Source organism: Papilio machaon, chromosome 24 (genome assembly GCF_912999745.1).
Source record: "Papilio machaon chromosome 24, ilPapMach1.1, whole genome shotgun sequence".
Taxonomy (NCBI): domain Eukaryota; kingdom Metazoa; phylum Arthropoda; class Insecta; order Lepidoptera; family Papilionidae; genus Papilio; species Papilio machaon.
This window is the reverse complement of record NC_060009.1, coordinates 4,480,866-4,501,490: the sequence shown is the minus strand read 5'-3', so window position 1 is coordinate 4,501,490 and position 20,625 is coordinate 4,480,866. Positions and strand designations below refer to the sequence as shown.

Genomic DNA, 20,625 nt, shown 5'->3' with positions numbered 1-20,625 from the left:
CGTTGTTATTTTTGTTTACGAACAACACGTGAATACGGTCCTTTATAACCACTTTCTGACGTCAGAAATTAGTTTTTATTGGATTGGTGTATAACTCAAAGCAATTTATACGACGCGACGCGATTAAAAATAATTGAATTATGTCAATTGAAAGATATTTTTTTTTATTTCAAGACGACGACGCGACGACTGCGTAATTTTAATCTCGATAAAATTACAGGTAATCATAGTATCATTACTATTATACTTCATACTTATATTTTAAATGCAAATGGATGGTTGGATGTTTGTTTGAAGGTATCTCCGGAATGGCTGAACGGATCTTGATGTTATTTGGTACAAATGTATTATTTTTTTTATATCATAAGGTGGCAAACGAGCAAACGGCCACCTGGATTCGCCGCAATAGCGAGGCGACCGTTGCCCTTAGACATCCGTAAATGCAGATGCGTTGCCTACTTTTAATCAACGGAGAAGGGGAAGCACAGAAAGGGGATATTTCTCTTTCCTATGAGTCCCCTCTTCCGCCAAATCCAATTTCTCTTCCCATCCTTTTCTAATAAGTAAAGGGTGGGAAGGGAAAGAGGACTAAAATTAGGCCTCCGGTACCACACTCATCAGACGAAACGCGGAATTGCTTCCACTTCACGCCTGTCTTTTGTGAGGTCGTGGTATTGCACCGGTCGACCCGGCCAATTCGTGCACCCAACAAATATTGTTGTTGCGGGATCTACCGCTGTTAATGTAGAACATAATCTGGAAGAACACATAGGCTACTTATTAAGTTCATTTTATTTCGCACGGACGGAATCGCTGGCGACAGTTAGTTGCTATATACATAGGTAACTACTTGAATCTGTGACCATTCCTGATCGGCCAAATTAATACAATCTGTATTAGGTTTGTGTTTGGCCATAAAAAGTTCGACTCTGAAAATAAATCATAATCACCTGAAGGTTAAAATTTATTTATTTTTACATTTAAATAATTAACATACATATATGTAATTGAAATGTTGGACGGTTGCCAATATTATGTTTTCAATTCAAATATATCTTCTTGAAATTTCATCAAAATACGTGAATAAAATCTCTTGATATAATATGCATTTTATATTCGTAAGGCTTTCGTAAGGTCACGCGAAGCGTGTTTACTTTGGAGCGTGTTTCAAACACGCATGACAGTGCTTTGAATAATATCGTTAGTAAAATGCTTCATTACATAAACTTGGTTAACTTAAAATTGATTTCAGATTTAAACAAATTTAATTTGGAGATTTTTAAGCTATCAAATAAATAATAAAAAGAAAATTTTAAATTTTCCGTACTTGTTTCATTTTTCTTCAACATATTTTGCTAAACTAACGTGTATATACGTTTTTAGTGGGATACTTACTAGGATCACGTTGAACGAGATTACGTCGCAGTGTGATTACGTGATTAAGTTGGAGCGTGATTACGTTAAAGCTTGTTTGGTATACGGCACTATGTTAATAACGTGACTAGAGATGCTAGATGTTATTTCTGAAGAAATAATTAAGTACAATAACGTGGAATATTGTTTATTAAATAAGGATTATATTACGAACTTGAAATTTAGTAAATAGAAACAAATAAATTGAAAGATAGAAATATTTTCTATAGAGCGAGAAAGATACTAGAGTCAAGTTAAATAAAATATTGATAATGTTTAAACTCTTTAAATAAAATTGTAACTGTATAAATTTCATATTGTTAAATTTCATACTTGCAATAAACAAAACATATATGTCAACGTCCGCTCTATTTTTCATTCTGAGAACTACAATGTAATGACGTCATAAAACTGATGCACATAAAAACATAGCGCGGGTGCATTACACCACTATAAGTTGCAAGAATTTAATTAGTAAGATGTTCCATCTTCTGGGTCAATGTATAAAGCGAAAAATGTACAAAAATTAATGTAGGACACAATGATAAATGGTTAGGCCTTTTTTTGTGACTGAGTAATCTCTGTTTGCCTTGTTTTTTATATCATAATGTAGCAAACGAGGAAACGGCAACCTGAATTTGCCGAAATAGCGGGGCGATCGTTGCCCATAGACATTCGCAAATGCCTTGCCTACCTTATTTACTTCACCGGACTTGAGGTGTGCGGGCGCAGATGGCGCTTAGTCTATACGTCGTTTAAGAGTAACTATAGTTAGGAGCCTCGGCTCGGGATACTTCGTTATTACTACCGCATTTGGAGTATTTCTACCGGATTAATTTATTACTAGGGATTAGGATTCTTAGGCTATAAAATTAAGAGTAAAAGAGTCAAAGTTTTTCTTAGCACAATATTAGTTTTTTGAGTTTTTTTCGCTTAAATAATACGGAGTAAATTATCTATGATAAGAAATATCTCAAGTTGCATTATATTTTCTGAATAGCTAAGTACCAGCTAAGCTAAGCACTTTTCCTCTTGCCATTACTGAATAGGGCAGCCATCTTTTACAGAATAGACACTGGCAGCAAAAAAAAACAACATCTACACTTGATCCTTAGCATACGAAGATAAAAAAATGATTATCTTACCACTTATTGGATCGTAGTAAAACAAGTCAGAATTGCGAAAGTTTAGATGGATGGACGTTAATAGGTATCTCCGGAAGCGCTCAACGGATCTCAACGAAATTTGACATAGATGCACAACATAGTCTGGAAAAACACATAGGCTACTTATTATGTTTTTTTTTTTTAATTCCGCGCGATTAGAATGCTTAGGCTATAAAATTAAGAGTAATTGTAGAATACGCAACATGTAATGCATCTACTACCTTTTATTTTACTGCAGGTCTAAATCACTTCGATACTTTAGGGGAAACAAGTGACCACTTGCTCGTTTACCATTTACTTTAAAAATTCCAAGTGCAAACCCGGAGAATTTCGATTAAACTAGAAAAGGTGACAGCCCTATTGCCGAGTAAGCTTTTACCGCACTTAGCAATTCATTTCCGGAGACTCTATACATTAAAAAGTTTGCTCATAGAGTAATGAACAGAGAGAGCTTTCCTTTGATTAAATACGTTGATACGATTAAATTACCTACTGTTAATTATTATGTATGTTTTGATTATAATTTAATAACTGTACAATAACAAAATAAAAAGAAATAAACAACAATTATATGAAGATATCGTAGAATTAACTTTACAAGGAAATTTTTCCTTATTTCGTGCGTCATATTATAATATTACGGGAACTATGTTGCTAATGAATCAGCTTTGAATGAATTGACTCAAACAAAATGATATTTAAGTGTAGGGGTCAAGTGACTGTGGTCAATGTGGGTCATACGATTTGTTTTTTATGAGATTAGTTGGAACGGAAATGCAATTTATTGGTCCATTAATTACTACAACTTTTTTTGATGTAATAATTTTACATTTCAATAATGAATGAAACAAATGACTGTTTTAATCGTACATTAATTAAAAATCACGACTATATTTATTTATTTATTTAAATTCTTAATTCACGTGTAGTCAGGTTTTGCTACCAACTAGTTTAAGACGCCTCGGTAGGCCTTAAAGGTGAGTGAAATTAATGATTCGTGTTTCCGTCAGTTTCCATTGTCGAAGCAGCCGTATAAAAACATGTAATATAACTTCTTTTAGGTTTTCTTTTTAAAGTTTAGATAATAGTAATCAAGTGTGGTCGGTAAGATTTGAATTCTGTTTGTAAAAATATAGAACTAACTAGCTGTCACCCGCGACTATGTCCGCGCGGTATTAAAAACTTAATAAGTAGCCTATGTATACTTCCAGATTATGTTCTATAATCTATGCCAAATTTCATCGAGATCCGTTGAGCCATTCTGGAAATATCTTCTAGGAAACTTCCATTCATCCATCCATCATTCGCATTTATAATATTATTAAGATTGCCGTCATATTTAAACGCAATGTTATTATAGACCCTACTTATAAATACGATAGTAAAACTATTTCTGGATATGTTTGTTGTGGCAACCCTAACCTTATCCGTTAGCAAAAGCCATTAGTATTTGGAACCAAAATATTGAGAGAGTCTTTGATGTTTATCACAACGCAGTCCGTTATTATTTCTGATATTCGTTATTACAACGCGACTTGCCAAAGAAAATGACGACTGATCTCGTTTTTGCAGCTGAATTAGATGAGGTATTAATTTTATAAAAAAAACAAAACGTAAGTAGCATTAATAGCTGTCAAAATATAAGGGAAGTGTCGCAAGAAACGCACCAGACAGAGGGCATAGTACGAATTATTCGTGGGAAAGTTTTCGTTAAATTATCGACAATTTTTTTGTTATTAAAATTTGTGCAGCGCCCCTACCGGGCGTAAAGTACACCAACAAATCTGATACAAATTTAGACATGTTTGGTGATATAGTGTATCTATTTAAGGATTATTAGTCTGACAATTCGTTTGAGAAATCACTAGAGATGGGTTAAATAAAATCGGTTATAAATCTTTTCGTATTTCGATGGTTAATGTCATAGTCCATTAAGTACAACATTAATGTTCATATAAAATTAATTCGATACTTCATAAGCGTCAGATACACATACGCCATAACTTTACGAAGGCCTGTGTCCCAAGGCATTTTCGTGATAGGCCCTCTGTAGTCTTAACATTATCAAATCACCCGTGTGGCATGCATCTAACAGTCCCGATGTAAATATAGGATGATGCTGGCTTTAAAAAGAATTCCGGAAGTTTCACAATAAAAAAAAAACTCAACTTTGAAATGCATCTTATGTAGCTTATTGTGAGAAATAATACGTCTCCTAATATTTAAATAATATTATTAATTAAAAATCTATTGAACTGTTTGTTCATATTCTTTCCATTTCTTTTTCTCTTATATACTATCTATATATATAAAAGAAAGTTGTGTTAGTTACACTATTTATAACTCAAGAACGGCTGAATCGATTTGACTGAAAATTGATGGGCAGGTAGGTTAGAACCAGGAAACGGACATAGGATAATTTTTACCCCGTTTTCTATTTTTTATTCCGCGCGGACGGAGTCGCGGGTAAAAGCTAGTTGTTTATAAAATTCTATATTTTTATCAATTCATCAGAATGAAAGCAATAAATTCGTTTTTTGTCTCGTCTTTATTATCTTTGAATTGTAAACTTTATGAGACGTTTTTATGTGGTATAAACAAATTATCAATTTTGAATCAAAGCGGTTTTGTTTCACTTAATTAGAACATGATATCGAAAAAATAATAATATTAAAAATTGACCATAAAATGTTTTATTAAAAAAACTCTAATAAATAATGTTTATTCTTGTGAGTTTCTTTACTCCTTTAGTCCATAGATTTAAACACAGTTCAGAGTTCATAGATTAAAGCATAGCAACATTATTGTACTTTTAAAATAGAAAAGGCAATTTCAAAATAGCCGCTGGCTTTACCTAAGAACCAATAAAAGTCCATACCAAGATTGGTTCTTGCAAAGGACTTACCGGAGTAACATTTACTTTAAAAACTAATAGCGCAGTTTCTTAGCAAACGTATAAAATATTCACCATCTCGTTTAAACCTCGTCTATTATAATATTCTAGGTTTTGAAAGCATAACTTTCAAGATCCATATCTTTTACAATATGATTTCTAAAGGCCTATACTATTTCTTATCTAATATATAAAATTCTCGTGTCACAGTTTTCGTTGCCATACTCTTCCGAAACGGCTTGACCGATTCTCATGAAATTTTGTGAGCATATTCAGTAGGTCTGAGAATCGGCCAACATCTATTTTTCATTTTGTTTTTTTTTTTTAACTGCGCGCGGACGGAGTCGCGGGCGACAGCTAGTTATAATATAATTGACAATATGAGGACGTATACAGTACAAAAGGGCGATATTTTCAAAGGATATCGTTGATACATGATTGTACAACATTTTTCAATACCCGGTATCTACGAAAAAAAAAAAACTTAAATAAATCCTAATAATAAAATGGATGTTAGAAGGTATCTCCAGAACGGCTTAATGGATTTCTGTGAAATTTGGTATAAATGTAGAACGCAGTCTGAAAGAACACATAGTCTGCTTATCGCATTATGTGCACGGTTCCTATGGGATTTATTTGATCACTCGATAACTTCAACGATAACGATAACGCAACGGTTCAACACTTGTTATTAAAATTTGACACGAATACAGAACATACAATAGTCTCGTATAACACACCGAGATACTTTTCAACCTATTTTAAATTCAGCGCAGACGAAGTCATGGGCTAGTAAATGTATAACTTGGAATCGAGAATTTTATTTCGAATTTTGAAATCAGCGAAATTCAAAATTAAGCTAACAAATGAGCGTGGGAATTGAATCGATATTCAAAGTACTTGAGACGAACGATTTCATATTAATTATTCATGTAATGATTCTGTCTAGGCTCTCAGTTCGTTTGAGAATCGAATTCGTGAGAATAATCGAATTTAAAAATTCATTATAAAAGCCGTTGACTCCATAAACAATATTAAAATTCTTAAATCGAAAAAGATTTAATTAATAATCTTTTTTTTTCAATTTACTTTTTGGTATTTGATATCGAGGTAAACGGTTGAGTTTTATAATATTTTATCTAATTATCTATCTATTTCTTGTATAGTTAGTACGTTAAAAATATATTGTGATCAAGTTTCATTTTATAATTTCAAATATTTATTTTATCGCTCATTATTGAATATCACGCAAATATTGACATTTTTATGCCATATAAAAATATGATTTTCCGTTTTGAATGTCTTAGAAACGTATCAATATAACCAAAAAACATATCAATTTAATTTTTTGTCTGTTCGTCCATCCGTCAATTCTATCTATATAGAATACCCATCCAATACGACAAATATTACGTTACAATCTTCTATTTTTTTTTTAATAAATTTAAGAAATTGAATTAATATTTGTAAAGATATGGTGTATTACGATTTTTAATTAATCATTTATGCTATGATTTTATAATGAAACTAGTTGTCAACCGCAACTCCGTCCGCTCGGAATTAAAAAAAAACTTAGTATGCCTATGTGTTCTTCAAGACTGTGTTCTCTAACACCTATTCTATCAACTGCAGGTCGAATATAAAATTTATTTTACTTTTTTATAGACTTTGTGCCAAAAAGATAAATTTCGATTTTAAATTCCACTCAGATGAAGTCACGGGTAGCAGTTAGTATAAGATAAATGAAAAGGAATTGAGCCGGCAAAACCTAAAATGATCTCATGACAATCTCTGAGTGACATTGAATGGACGCGCTATTAGTATTTAGTGATACTGTCAACCCGCGTTATCGTCTTCACTTAGGGTTGTCACATAAGAGTAAATAAATAATAACTTTTTTTTTAACTTCTCAAATCAACGACGAATAGTCATATCTCGAATCGATTTGTCGAAACGTTTTAATCAAGATTTATGTGTTAAACCACCAGAAAGAAAAATTGATCTGGTTTCGTTCTGGTTTTTAAACAGCTAACATTCTATATCGTAGGCGGAACATATTACCAAAGTTTTATCACAATATGTCGGATCGTTTAATAATTTCTAGAGTAAAGTAACATTGATTTTCAAAGAGCGTTTTTTTTGGTACAATTGTTTATTAAAGTAAGTTATTATCTTTAGTTAATGATATATCAACTCTTATACAAAATTAAAATTACAAACTTGAAAATTAATTTAAAACATTTCAAACTTGACAACCTTATGTTAAGGCCGCTGTACTTAAGAAGATAAATTTTATCATGATCGACTTTTCCACTTGATTTAAATCGACGCCTCAGATATAGTACAACATATATACATATATATTTATATACTACTAGCTGTCGACCGCGACTCGCGGGGGGGGGGGGGGGTTAACAAATAAATAATTAGTAGCCTATGTGTTCTTCCAGATTATGCTCTATATCCATGCAGCTGTTCTGGAGATTAAGACTTATGTAGGCTTTTTGATTGCGTGTCCAGCCAAAATAATCGATTTTCCGGCTTTTGTTAGGCTTTTTACATTTCCCAAACTAGAGTGTACCTATTAATACTGAGACAAAATCCTAAATATTATAGAGTGTCCGACCTTTCTACCCAAATGTCCGGCCAAACTGGCTAGTCTGTCCGGCTAGTAGGTTTGGCGACCTGGCAACGCTACTTGTAACGGACATCCATCTAAACATTCGCATTTATAAGTAAAGTTGCAATTATTTAAAGATTTCATTTAGGTATAGTAACTAATGTCCTAATAGAAATTAATAAACATGCTTTTCTTTTAAGAAAAAAAATAAATTAAAAGCTACAATTTTTTTTCTCTATAATATTTTTGTACTATGTACGGTTTACGTCTAGACGTAAAATGTCTATTTTAGTACGATCACATAAAAACTTAGGACGTGAAAGTAATAGAAAATTTCTCTGAGCAATACTCGTTTAAATTGAATTTTTATTACGACATCTTTTACTAGCGGCCTCGGACTATTGTGGTTATACATTACTGCTAGTCTTTCGTATAATTTCTTTTGCAACTTAGTATACGAACAAATGTTCAAGCTTCATAAGTATAGCATCGCACGTGTTCAGCCCACGTAGAAAGTTTGATTACTTTTGTGTATGCGATCCTAATACTTATACATAGCGACCTATACTCTTCGATCATATATCAAGGTCGCTCCAGACGCTTGGTGTTTGCTTAACAGCCACAATCATCAAACACGTGCCAAACACTGAACACAAACAGGCATCCTCACGTTTTTCGAACAACCTTTGATTTGTGTAGGGCAACCGTAGAGACGCCGTTCACCAAACAAAAACAGGCAAACACCAATCTACACGTTTATGTTTGTTATTTGGTGTTTGATGATTGCCGTTGTTTGCCAAGCGTGTGTAGCGAGCTTTACATAGATACAGTCGGCGCTCGAAAAGTGGAGCCACAACAAGAATGTAAACTTTAAACGTCAGATTGTGTTCTATGTGATTTTCAAAAAGTCGCGGGAAAAAACTAGTTGAAATATAAATTGACACGAACGTCTCCATAATAGCCAAATTACACTTACCGAGTACAGGAGCGAGACAGTAGTCTCGGCTGAGCGCTTGTATTTGTAAACGGTTGAGTGCTCGCCCAATCGGTCGAGACACTCGGACCCTATTTTATTTACTAATATATATGTACTGGGTATAGCACTGACTGTATCGCTGATATTTCAAAAATATGTATAAACACTCACTCAAACACAACAATGTCCGGCCCAGTAACATTTTAATCTCTCGCCACTCTACAAGCGTAGTCTAAAGTTCAGTTGGCACCTGGGTTATGACAAAGACTGCGTGACTCAGACACCTTGTAGTCCTTCGATTAAATACTAAAGGAATTATAGCTACTGCCGAAACACATTCGCAAAAATTTATTCGTCATCTCTTTCACTCTCTTTGGAAAATAACGAGAACGACAATGGTTACAAATTACGCGCATTAATAGAGACATTAACACCCTTATGCTAAATCTATATTTGTTTTACGTCATATGTTAGCTTGTAGACAAGCTAGATTGTAGTAAGTTCACTAAGGTAATCCAGTTCAAACCGGTTCCAGTTCACTCATACGTACTATAAACCTATTTACCCATTGACCATCAGAGACATTCAATATAGACAGGATACTTCGAACTAAATTGTAATTCACAAATAATACCGAGTGGTAGCATTACTATTGGTGGACCAATTTAATAGGTCCCATTTGACACCTATCAAATTTTTCTTCATAGTGAGGTGAGCTACGTAAAACTATGGATTAAAGTGAATGAATCGATTCGGACACCAAACTTATGTTCAGTTGTTTTGAAATATACGTTATTTTCGTTCGATTTTTTTTGGCATCACTGACGCAACATTGTAATTGTAACGACGTTCGATTGACATAATTACAATAAACATGTAATCGAAAGCTGGAAAAAGGTAAACCATTATGCAGTTCTAACTTCAAAAAAAAAAAAAAAAAAAATATATATATATATATATATATATATATATATATATATATATATATATATATATATTTTGTCCGCCGTTACAAGGTTACGTGGATTTGATGAAGTGTCAAATGTGACTTAAGAAAATGGCCCACCTATAATTTTATAGGGTTATATTAGAGCCCTATTATATTAAAGGTTATTTATTCAGTTACAAGGTTTCTCTAGAATGGTTGCATGGATCTTGATGAAATTTGGTACGGATGTAGAACATAGTCTGGAAGAACACATAGGCTACTAATTAAGTTTTTTTTTAATTCCCCACGGACGGAGTTGCGGGTGACAGCTAGTAAATGATATATTTAAATTTCTTTGTCTAGTATTTAAATTCCGAAGATACTTTTTTGCTGTATTTACCCATAAGAGATAAAAACAGAATTCAAATATATTTAACCAAATTAATATTAACGTAATTATCCTTATATTTCTGTTACCGGTCACAGGTTCATTCGAATTACTAATTAACAACGCAAAATGATTCATCTCGCAAACGATTAATGTCCCATTCGCGTTGTTATTTATCTAATTATCTTGTTTATAGCTCATACCAATGATCTTAGAATATCGATCACTGATAACATTTATAAAATAAACTAGCTGTTGCCCGCGACTCCGCCCGCGCGGCATTAAAAAACGTAAAGTAATAAATAGCCTATATGTTCTTCCAGACTATGTTCTACATCTGTGCCAAATTTCGTCAAGATCCGTTCAGCTGTTACGGAGATACCTTCAAACATCCATCCATCCATCTAAACATTCGCATTTATAATATCAGTATTCAGTCAGATCACAGCCAGTGAACACGTATTTCGCTTTCGATAATATATATCTATTTTTACTTGTAAAGTCATATATCGTCAACCTTTTTCGCAAACACATAATGAAGACGTGCGGTATTTGTAGTGTCCAGTTTAACGATGGTGCTAAGTGTGGCATATGCAAAATGCAATTGGACTTTGGTTGTGCCAATATAACCGAGTCAGGCTGGAGGAAGCTGGGCACAGAAAGAAGAGCGCAATGGAAGTGTCCGCAATGTCGTCCTTCCTCGCCTACTATGCCTGCATCTGCTTCGGAGCCGTCGGTGTCTGCATCACTTGACGTGATTTTATGTGAAATCAGAGATATAAGGCGACAACTAGTGAATTTGCCAACCTTAGTAGACGATATAAAAACTATAAAAGAGGAGCTTTCCGAGCTTAAAATGTTTTCCGAGTTCTCAAGCGGCAGGCTTGACGACTTTCAGGCTAAGCTTGTAGAACTAGAGGCCACAGTAGGCACTACCGTTGCATTACGGGACTCAGTGAATATTGTTCAAGCTGACATGGCCAAACTGCAATTTAAATTGGCCTCAGATGACCAAAGATCAAGACTGAACAATGTTGAGATCAAAGGCATACCTCTGAAAACCAATGAAAATTTGTTCAGTATTATGGAGTCTATCTGCCGTGAAGTCAAATATAACTGCCCCAAATCGGCAATAAACTATATTTCCAGAGTCCCCATGCAGAACTCTAAAGAAAAACTTATCATAGTCAGCTTCTTAAACCGTTACATCAAAGAAGAATTTATTGCTGCAGCGCGTGCTATTAAGGAACTTACGACGTCAAACTTGGGATTTCACTGTTCACCGCAGCGTGTCTACATAAACGATCATCTCACCGTCGAGTCAAAACAATTATTAAGTAAAGTTAAAGCCATAGCCAAAGAACGCAATTACACATTTGTATGGGTAAAGTATGGTAAAATACATATCAGGAAAAATACCTCGTCGAAAACTATTATTATTAGGAAGGAGACAGATTTAAACAAAATTATTTAAAATGTTATCCATCTTCTACGTTTATCTCCTTACAAGATTTTTATTTTATTTTTGTATTAAATTCATCAATCTGTAATAATATTAACATTTTACATACTTGGAAAAGGTTTAACACCCCTGCCTCGTTATTGAGGTCTGTAACTGCTCTTTGTTCAATACAATTAACTATCTGCAGCTCGCTCGCGCCCGCACTAATTAATATGCACTTCTATCTTCCATTCTGCTTTAACTCAACGATACCAAAGTTAACAAATATTTATTATACGAAACTAACTTCGATGCACCCACTTTCTATATGCAATAATATTAATCGTGTATTACTTAACTTCGATTTTAAATATATGAATGTTTTTAAAATTTATAATGATTTCTGTACAACTGTTGTTCTAACTTACAGGCGCGTATATCGGTGAACAAAAGTTAAATATTTTTTATCAAAACGTACGGGGGCTAAGAAGTAAAACCGATGCCTTTTATCGACAGTTGCAATTACATTCATACGATATTATTGTGTTGACAGAGACATGGTTAAATAGTAGTATACTTGATTCGGAGTTCTTTGATGAAAGGTATATGGTATGGCGACGTGATCGTGATTATAACTTGACTGGGCAGGTCCTTGGCGGTGGTGTACTCATCGCAACGCGGAGGGAGTTACTTGCCTCCCCGAACCCACTCTTGCACTCCACAGCCGAGGATCTCTGGATAAAAATTCGAATTAAAAACCGTGACTCACGCGACCATATAACTATGCACATCTGTGTTGTTTATTTATGTAAGCAGAGCAATGGTCTCTCATTCTCTTCGCAACTTGACAATTTTCTGTCGACGCTCAGTGGGACAGTGATCAACAACAATAATAAAACCGACATATTTGTGATATTAGGCGACTTTAACTTGAGTGGAATCCTATGGAGGTCCGATCACCTATGTTTTAATCCAGAGAATCACTCTAGCCGTGATGAAGTTGCGCTAGTGGATGGGTTATTTACGATGGGCCTAGGGCAGTATAACGGTGTGACCAATAGATATGGTAAAATTTTAGACCTAGTACTCTCGAATAACGTAGTTTCGGTAATTGAGTGTCCAGACCCCCTCGTTCCTATTGACGCCTACCACCCCGCACTACTAATTGACATCAAAGTTAGTTTGTTGCCACCTCTGGATTGCGCTCCAGGAATGCGCTACATTTTCAGTAAAGGAGATTTTGAATCCTTAAACAAGGACATATCCTCAATCGACTGGGACAAAGAATTTGCACAGCGGACTGTTGATGAGTCCGTTGAGTTTTTTAATGAAACCATAACACACCTACAAAATAAACATATTCCCCGTAAGAGAATTAATAATAAATCATATCCGGTGTGGTTTGACCTGCCTCTTATAAAAACCATTAAAGAAAAATATAAATACTTTAAAAAATTTAAGAATTATGGTAATAGGTCAGATAATCTAACATTCAAGCTATTGCGTGACAGAGTAAAAACCATGGAAGCTAAATGTTACCAAAATTATATTAATCGCTGTGAAAATTCTATTAAAAATAATCCCAAGGCTTTTTGGAGTTTTGTTAAAAACCGTTATAACTCGCATACTGTCCCTAGTACTCTTGTCTACAATAATGAATCCTTCTCTGATGGGAGTGCAATCTGCGAGGCGTTCTCTTCCTTTTTCTATACGTCTTTTCTTAATCCCTGTACCATTAACAACCAGTCAAAACAAAATGATAATTCAAACTTGCCCCCATTTTCCCAGTCAACATCGCCGCAATCTGATATATGTAGTGTGGAAGTTAAAGTTGACAAAGTGAAAAACATTCTTCGTAACTTAGATCTATCGAAAGGAGCTGGGCCAGATAACATTTCACCCAAACTTCTTGTAAATTGTTCCTCGACTATATCTTTGCCTATTTCACTTCTTTTCCAAAAGTCCCTTCAAATGTGCGTATTTCCTCGTATCTGGAAATCTGCGTACATCACGCCTATACATAAAAAAGGTCCTAAAAATGAAATAAGTAATTATAGACCTATCTCAAAGCTTTGCGTCGTCGCCAAAGTCTTTGAAAAAATTGTTCATGAGCAATTATATTCGGCCGTAGCTTCGTCTTTTACTCCATTTCAGCATGGTTTCTTACGAGGGCGATCAACAGTCACAAACCTCACACTGTTCAACGATTTCCTTAGCGAAGCTATGGACAGAGGCGACCAGGTAGATGTAGTATATACCGACTACAGCAAGGCATTTGATCGTATAAAATATGACATCCTATTACATAAGCTCTGTAATATAGGTATAAGGGGTGACCTACTTCGGTGGTTTTCATCGTACATTGACAATAGATCTCAGGCTGTCGTACTAAATAACTACATTTCGAGTTGGATTACTGTGCCTAGCGGTGTTCCCCAAGGCTCCTTGCTCGGGCCCTTATTATTTGTGATCTATGTAAACGACATTGCTTCCTGCCTTGAGTCTTCAAACCTATTGTGTTTTGCCGATGACATGAAAATATTTACCACAATATCGTCGTTTGATGACATGAAAGCACTTCAGGCCGATCTCTGTCGATTAGAAAATTATTGCGTCACTAATAAACTCGATCTTAACCCTTTGAAGTGCTCGGTAATTACCTATACTCGAAAACGTATGATATTTAATACTTCCTATACGCTGGGTGGTCAAAGTCTGCCTAAATGCACAAATACCCGGGATTTAGGCGTTCATCATGACAGCAATTTGCTCTTCAATATGCATGTTGATACTATTGCCAAAAAAGCCTCCAAGTCGCTCGGGTTTATCATGCGACTCGCTAAATGTTTCACTGAAGCTAAGACTCTTAAAATACTCTACTGTACCTACGTCAGAAGCCATCTAGAGTATGCGTCGCAAATTTGGAATCCCCGATACCATAAATATATCGACAGGTTAGAAAATATTCAGAAACGATTCATTAAGTTCCTTTGCTTTCACCAAAGAATACCTTATCACTCTAAAGACTACATCTCACTTTGTAAAAAATTTCATTTATTGCCGCTGATCAACCGTCGTGAGACTGCCGATTTTATGTTCGTCCACAAAATATTAAAAAATTATATTGACTGTCCGGAATTACTATCCAAAATCAACTTTAGCGTACCTAGCAAATCCCGTCGATACAATCCCATTATAAGCGTACCGTATGCGTCAACCAACTACAGGCAGAATACGTGCGTGGTGCGTGCGAGCTCCAGTTTCAACATACTGTGCAAGAAGCATGATATAGACCCATTTGCAACTAGTGTGTCCTCAGCGAGGAGTTGCCTTAGCCGAGATTTTTTCAAATAACTTGAGCAGTAAATTTAATTACTTACTTTTATATTTCCTGTGCTGACTGACAAATTAACTAAACCAATGCTATAAGTGTGGACTTGTAATTAGCTGTATGTTAACTATCTTGTTTATAATACTGTTGTTTTCTAGCTGTAAGTCTGCCATGTAAATAAATAAATAAATAAATAAATAAATAAATAAATACTATGGTATTAGGATTGATTGCTACGAGATTTGTTTAATTTTAACGAGTGTATTTACTAAATCTTTTTACATTAGATTAATTTTCTTTCTTCGCTATTCCACAGCAGTAGTATGATGTTAAATAGCTTGTAACTTTCCTTAATATTTTACCGACTTCCTACTAAAAGATTTTTAAACATTTTTGATGAGGAAGAGAATGGATAGGTTATTTTCCTGTCTGTTTTACTCACTCTAATATTAGTAGTAATTCTATGAGCAACTGCGGTCACTTATTAGTTACCCGTTTTCCATCGTATTCCATTTTTTTTAATACGAAGTCAAATCATTCAGAAAAGTATATAAGTCGATTTTTCATACTATTGTACTTGTATGTATTATGTTACGTAATGTGAATTGTTCTTACAATTGTTTATCAGGCGGGTTATCTGGCCTCTATATCTTCATTATCTCGTCACCGCACAGATGCGACGATACGGGCTCGAGGACGACATTCTAACTGGTCAATAAATATATGTCATTTTTCCTTCCGAACTCTTTGCTTGTCTAATACTGGCCAGTTAGTACCCAAGTAACTGGCCGGTAAGAATTTAATTTTAATCTTTTTCTTTTTTTAAGTTTCATTTATTTGTTATTTTTTACCCGACTAAGAAAGAGGGTAATGTTTTTCAAGCGTTTATTTACAAGTTTATTTTTATGTATGTGGATTTGTATGTATGTAAATTCCATTGTGACAGCCTAGAGCCTAAAAAACTGACACGATTGTGACAAGTGAGATGTCATTCGATTCGTCTTCTTCCCCGGAGTGTCATAGAGTATATTACTTCAGCACAAAATACATATAGTGGACGTAAAAATACAAATTCTAAAATGAGACAAAGAAGTTCGAATAACGGTCGCCATTTTTTAAATAATTTTTTCAGTATTATTTAAAAAACATTATAGTTTATTCAGTTTAAATTAAAAGTTTAAAAATCGTTGCACTTAAATGCAGCGAATAGATAGCACTAATTTATCCATTAAAACCTTAGTTACGTCGGTTTTTTTTTTTTTTAATTAATTAACAAGATAATCATTTCATTGTGTGTGATAAAGGTGACTCATAATTCATATTTTTAATTATTTGTTGTGTGGACACGAAATTAACAATAAATTAAGGGGTATAATAAGATTTAAATATAAAAGAGATATAAAATATTCTTCGTTCCCTGCCAATCTATTCTTGAATGCATCTGGTTCTCGTTCGATGCACAAAAGTTAGTTACTGGATATTCAATATTGAATTTGCGTGGTCGATAGAACTCTATACTTGGAAGCTTAACCGGAAATAACTTGAATGTATGCGGTATTTCAAAGACAAAAATAGATTAAATTATTTTTAAATTCACAAATAAAACATTAACTTAATTATCCACAAAAATATAGACACTGCTTAGTTACACACGTGTTTTAACACTTTGACCGCCGCTGATTTGATATTATTGACCTCAACGTGATATGTTTCACCATAATTATGTATCACCACAATGCTTTCGATGTAAGTACTTCATTATTTATTGGTTAATCGCAATTCGTGAACCTACGCATAATAATCGCGTAAGCTAGAGTCACGGTATAAAGGGGTTGATCTACGTTCAAGCTAAAATGTATTTGGTAAACTATGTTATTTATGGTAAGGCTATTAAAATTTATATTAATAAGTAGCTGTCACATGAGACTCCGTCCGCGCGGATTTAAAAAAGAATAATTAGCCTGTGTTCTTCGAAACTGTGATCTACATCTATGCCTAATTTCTTCAAGATTGATTAAGCCATTCTGGAGATACTTTCAAACAAACATCCAAGTGTTATAGTTCCGTTCGTGTAGCAATCGATTTTAAAATGATATCATTCAGTCTTTTATTTATTGTGGAAAGCCATAATAATAAAGTGAGTTGGGATTTTTTCTTTGTTTTAATTGTAAATTTTGGAACGAAGTTCCTTATCGCGCGTTGTGAAAGGGGGCTAGACGGAAAAAATTCTTACGAAAAGTTGTCACGACACTTTTTGCTATAATAAGTATGTTAACGACGAATGAGCGCTACTTCACCATGGCAACGACGTGACAATATATAACGACAATTGAATAAACATTGGTTCCTTCACTAATTAATCGAAACGAACTTCGTTCCATCCGGGTGTCCCTTGACACCTCTCAAGTTTTTTTTAATATAATTTTATTCGAAAATTCAATCCATTAAGAGATGAAATATAGAATACTCATATTACTAATATAATAAATGCGAATGTTTGGGTGGATGGATGTTTCTTTAAAGGTATTTTTAGAACGGCTGAACGGATCTTACTGAAATTTGGCATAGATGTAGAACATAGTCTGGAAGAACACATAGGCTACTTTTACGTTTTATTATAATTCAAAGGTGAACGAAGTAGTAAAAAACAACTTCACTACGAATATGTTTTTCATTCGAAACATTATCGGTCTTCATTATGTCACAATATGATCGATTGAATGACATTTACCGATTCTGTCATTCACATCGGCGAAATAGATTTATAATATATCAGATACGAGTGAATGGTTCCCTTTGAAATTCAGATTATAATTTAATTAGTAACACAGCGATAGAATCGATATAGGATAAATTCCATTTAAAGTAATTCACATTAAACGAAGTACACACCTTTATTTAAATCAAAATTAGTTTATTAAAGTCCAATTCTATGTTTTTTTTATAAGAGAAGGGGGCAAATTAGCAGCGGGAACACCAAGGTGTTGATGAAGGTGTGAATGAGGTACAATTTTAGTCATCTTTCCCTTTTTACCCTTTTCGCACAAGAAAAGGATGGGAAGGAACGGATTTGGCAGGAGAAGGGACGCAAAGGTAGGGGAAATCTGAGCCATCATATTTAATTAACTTCCTTCTTATTACTGTTATTTTTAGTCTGTAAAATCTTACTTTTTATTAATATTATAAATGCAAATGTTTACATAGATGGATGGATGGATGGATAAATGGATGTTTGTTAAAAGGTTAACGGAACAGCTAACGGATCTCGCTGAAATTTTGCTTAGATGCAGAACATTATCTGGAAGAACACAAAGGCTACTAATAAGGTATATTTATAATTCCATGCGGACGGAGTCGCGGGTGACAGGTAGTCATAAATAAAAAATGTAAAAATGTCATAAGGAACGGGAAACTCAGAGGTTCGTAAACATACTAATGTACAATAGAAATAAAATGGAAGATGGAAATTCATTTTATCCAGTTTCCCATTTGGTTTAAAGAAGTAATCTTTTATATTTCAAAACATCACATTATTATTGTCTTATTTAAAATTAAAAATGATTTAATTTTCTTGCATCACACACGTAACGTAACATGTTTATCTTGTGCATACAAACGTAAGCAGAAATTCTTCAACGTAATTTTTTTTGTTTGAACTCGTTGTTTAACTCGGGGAAGGATTTATTTGTTAATCCCTCATTAAATTTGTTATTTAAATGCAGAAAGGTAGGTCAAGATTTTTGCTACATCAAATTTTATATTTGACTAGCTTTTCCCAGCGACTACGTCAGCGCCGAATTTTACTTCTTAGTAATATTATAAATACTTATGTATCTGGATGGATGGATGTTTGTTTGAAGGTATCTCTGGAACATAATAAGTTAAAAAATGTAATAATATAAAAAAAATAATAATACAAAGTTTTTTTATTCCGCGCGGACCAGATACGCTGGCAAAAGCTAACTAAAAATAAAGGTGAATAATAGTCTATGTTACTTAATAATTAGCTTTCTAATAGTAAAATCATTTTTGAAAATGGTTCAGTTGTTAATGACTTTATTCTATTATACAAATTTACAAATATTTCTTTTAGAAAACTGACTACGTAGAGTTATCATTAAAAAGACTATTAGTGTACATTTGTCATCTACATTCTGCACTAAGGTCAAAGCTACTGTTAGGCACTTTGTACGCAAGGTAACGTAAATCTTCAAAACCTGGCGAGTTTAGTCACTAACCGACTTATGCAATACAATGTCAGATTAAATTATTTAAACTTTCGTGAGACATCATAATTAATTAATTAAGAAACGGCTTAACTCACGTTTGATCGTCCGGTGACGGCACCGACTAGTTTCGAACCCATCGGGGGTCCATCTTCAGGGCGAGTGTTTAATCCGAAGACTTCGCGGTCGCGTCGCGTCTCGCACTGCGGGCCATAGCGCGTAGCGCGCGGCTCGAGGGGGCGGCGGGCGCGGGGGGCGCAGTGGCCGTTGCGTGCGTCGGCGACGCAAACTAGTCGATGCCGTCACCGGACGATCAAACGTGAGTTAAGCCGTTTCTTAATTAATTAATTACAATGTCAGAGTTTACATTGCACGCGTCGCCGACATTTCTCTCTATCATCGCTAAAGTCTGTCGATCGCAATCTGTTCAAGATCGTCGAGAGAAAAATTGCTGCGATTTTAAAGATGGTAGAGCAAATCTGCGTAAAGAGCGTCGGTGGCTCAGGGGTTAAGCACTTGACTTGCAATCTGCAGGTCCTGGGTTCGAATCCCGCCATGTACCAATGTGTTTTTCGATTTCCGATTTACATATGTACATTTATCCGACGTTCTTACGGTGAAGGAAAACATCGTGATGCAACCTGCACATATCTGAGAAGAAATTCAATGATATGTGTGAAGTCAACCAACCCGCACTTGGCCAGCGTGGTTGACTATGGCCTAGTCACCCCTAAATTGGGGTAGGCTCCGAGCCCCTCGGTGGGGACGTATAGTGAGCTGATGATGAGAGCAAATCTAATCCCGTACTGACCAAATAGATAACTGGCGTCGACAATCCAACTGTATGTACAGAGCGCGCAACGCGATGCAATCATACAATTTTAATTTCGACGATATACGTTGCCTTGTACGAAAGATCTTAGTAAGATGATGTGACATGTAGAGTAAACAGCTGGATCAATTGAAAAGAGGTGTGATTCAATTTGTAATTTTACCTGATATATTATAACCACACAATTATACAGGTTTTTTTCTTAATTTTTAAAACAGATTAAATAACGTTGATTTCATAGAGACCATAGAGTTTCATTATTTATCTGTTTCTTGTGATGAATAAACTCGTTCTCTTCTAATCTCTTTTCTACATATTTCTTCTTTTATTCAGTACAGTAGCTGTCGCCGTCAACTACATCAGTGGAAAACCAAAAATAATCTCAATAAGTAGCCTATGTGTTTTTCCAGA

General features: G+C 34.5%; 2 protein-coding genes across 2 annotated transcripts in view; one reads left to right on the top strand and one right to left on the bottom strand.

Moving 5' to 3' along the window:
- The window catches only part of LOC106717355 (cGMP-specific 3',5'-cyclic phosphodiesterase), a 59,758-nt gene that overhangs the window by 38,213 nt on the left and 920 nt on the right, over window positions 1-20,625 (bottom strand). The window lies entirely within an intron of this gene.
- LOC123722363 lies at window positions 10,983-11,858 on the top strand. Its single transcript, XM_045683906.1, has one exon. It carries the CDS (start codon window positions 10,983-10,985, stop codon window positions 11,856-11,858), a length of 876 nt encoding a protein of 291 aa, XP_045539862.1.

Coding starts and splice junctions, on each gene's coding strand:
- LOC123722363 (XM_045683906.1), top strand. CDS start 10,983: ATGCAATTGGACTTTGGTTGTGCCAATATAACCGAGTCAGGCTGGAGG.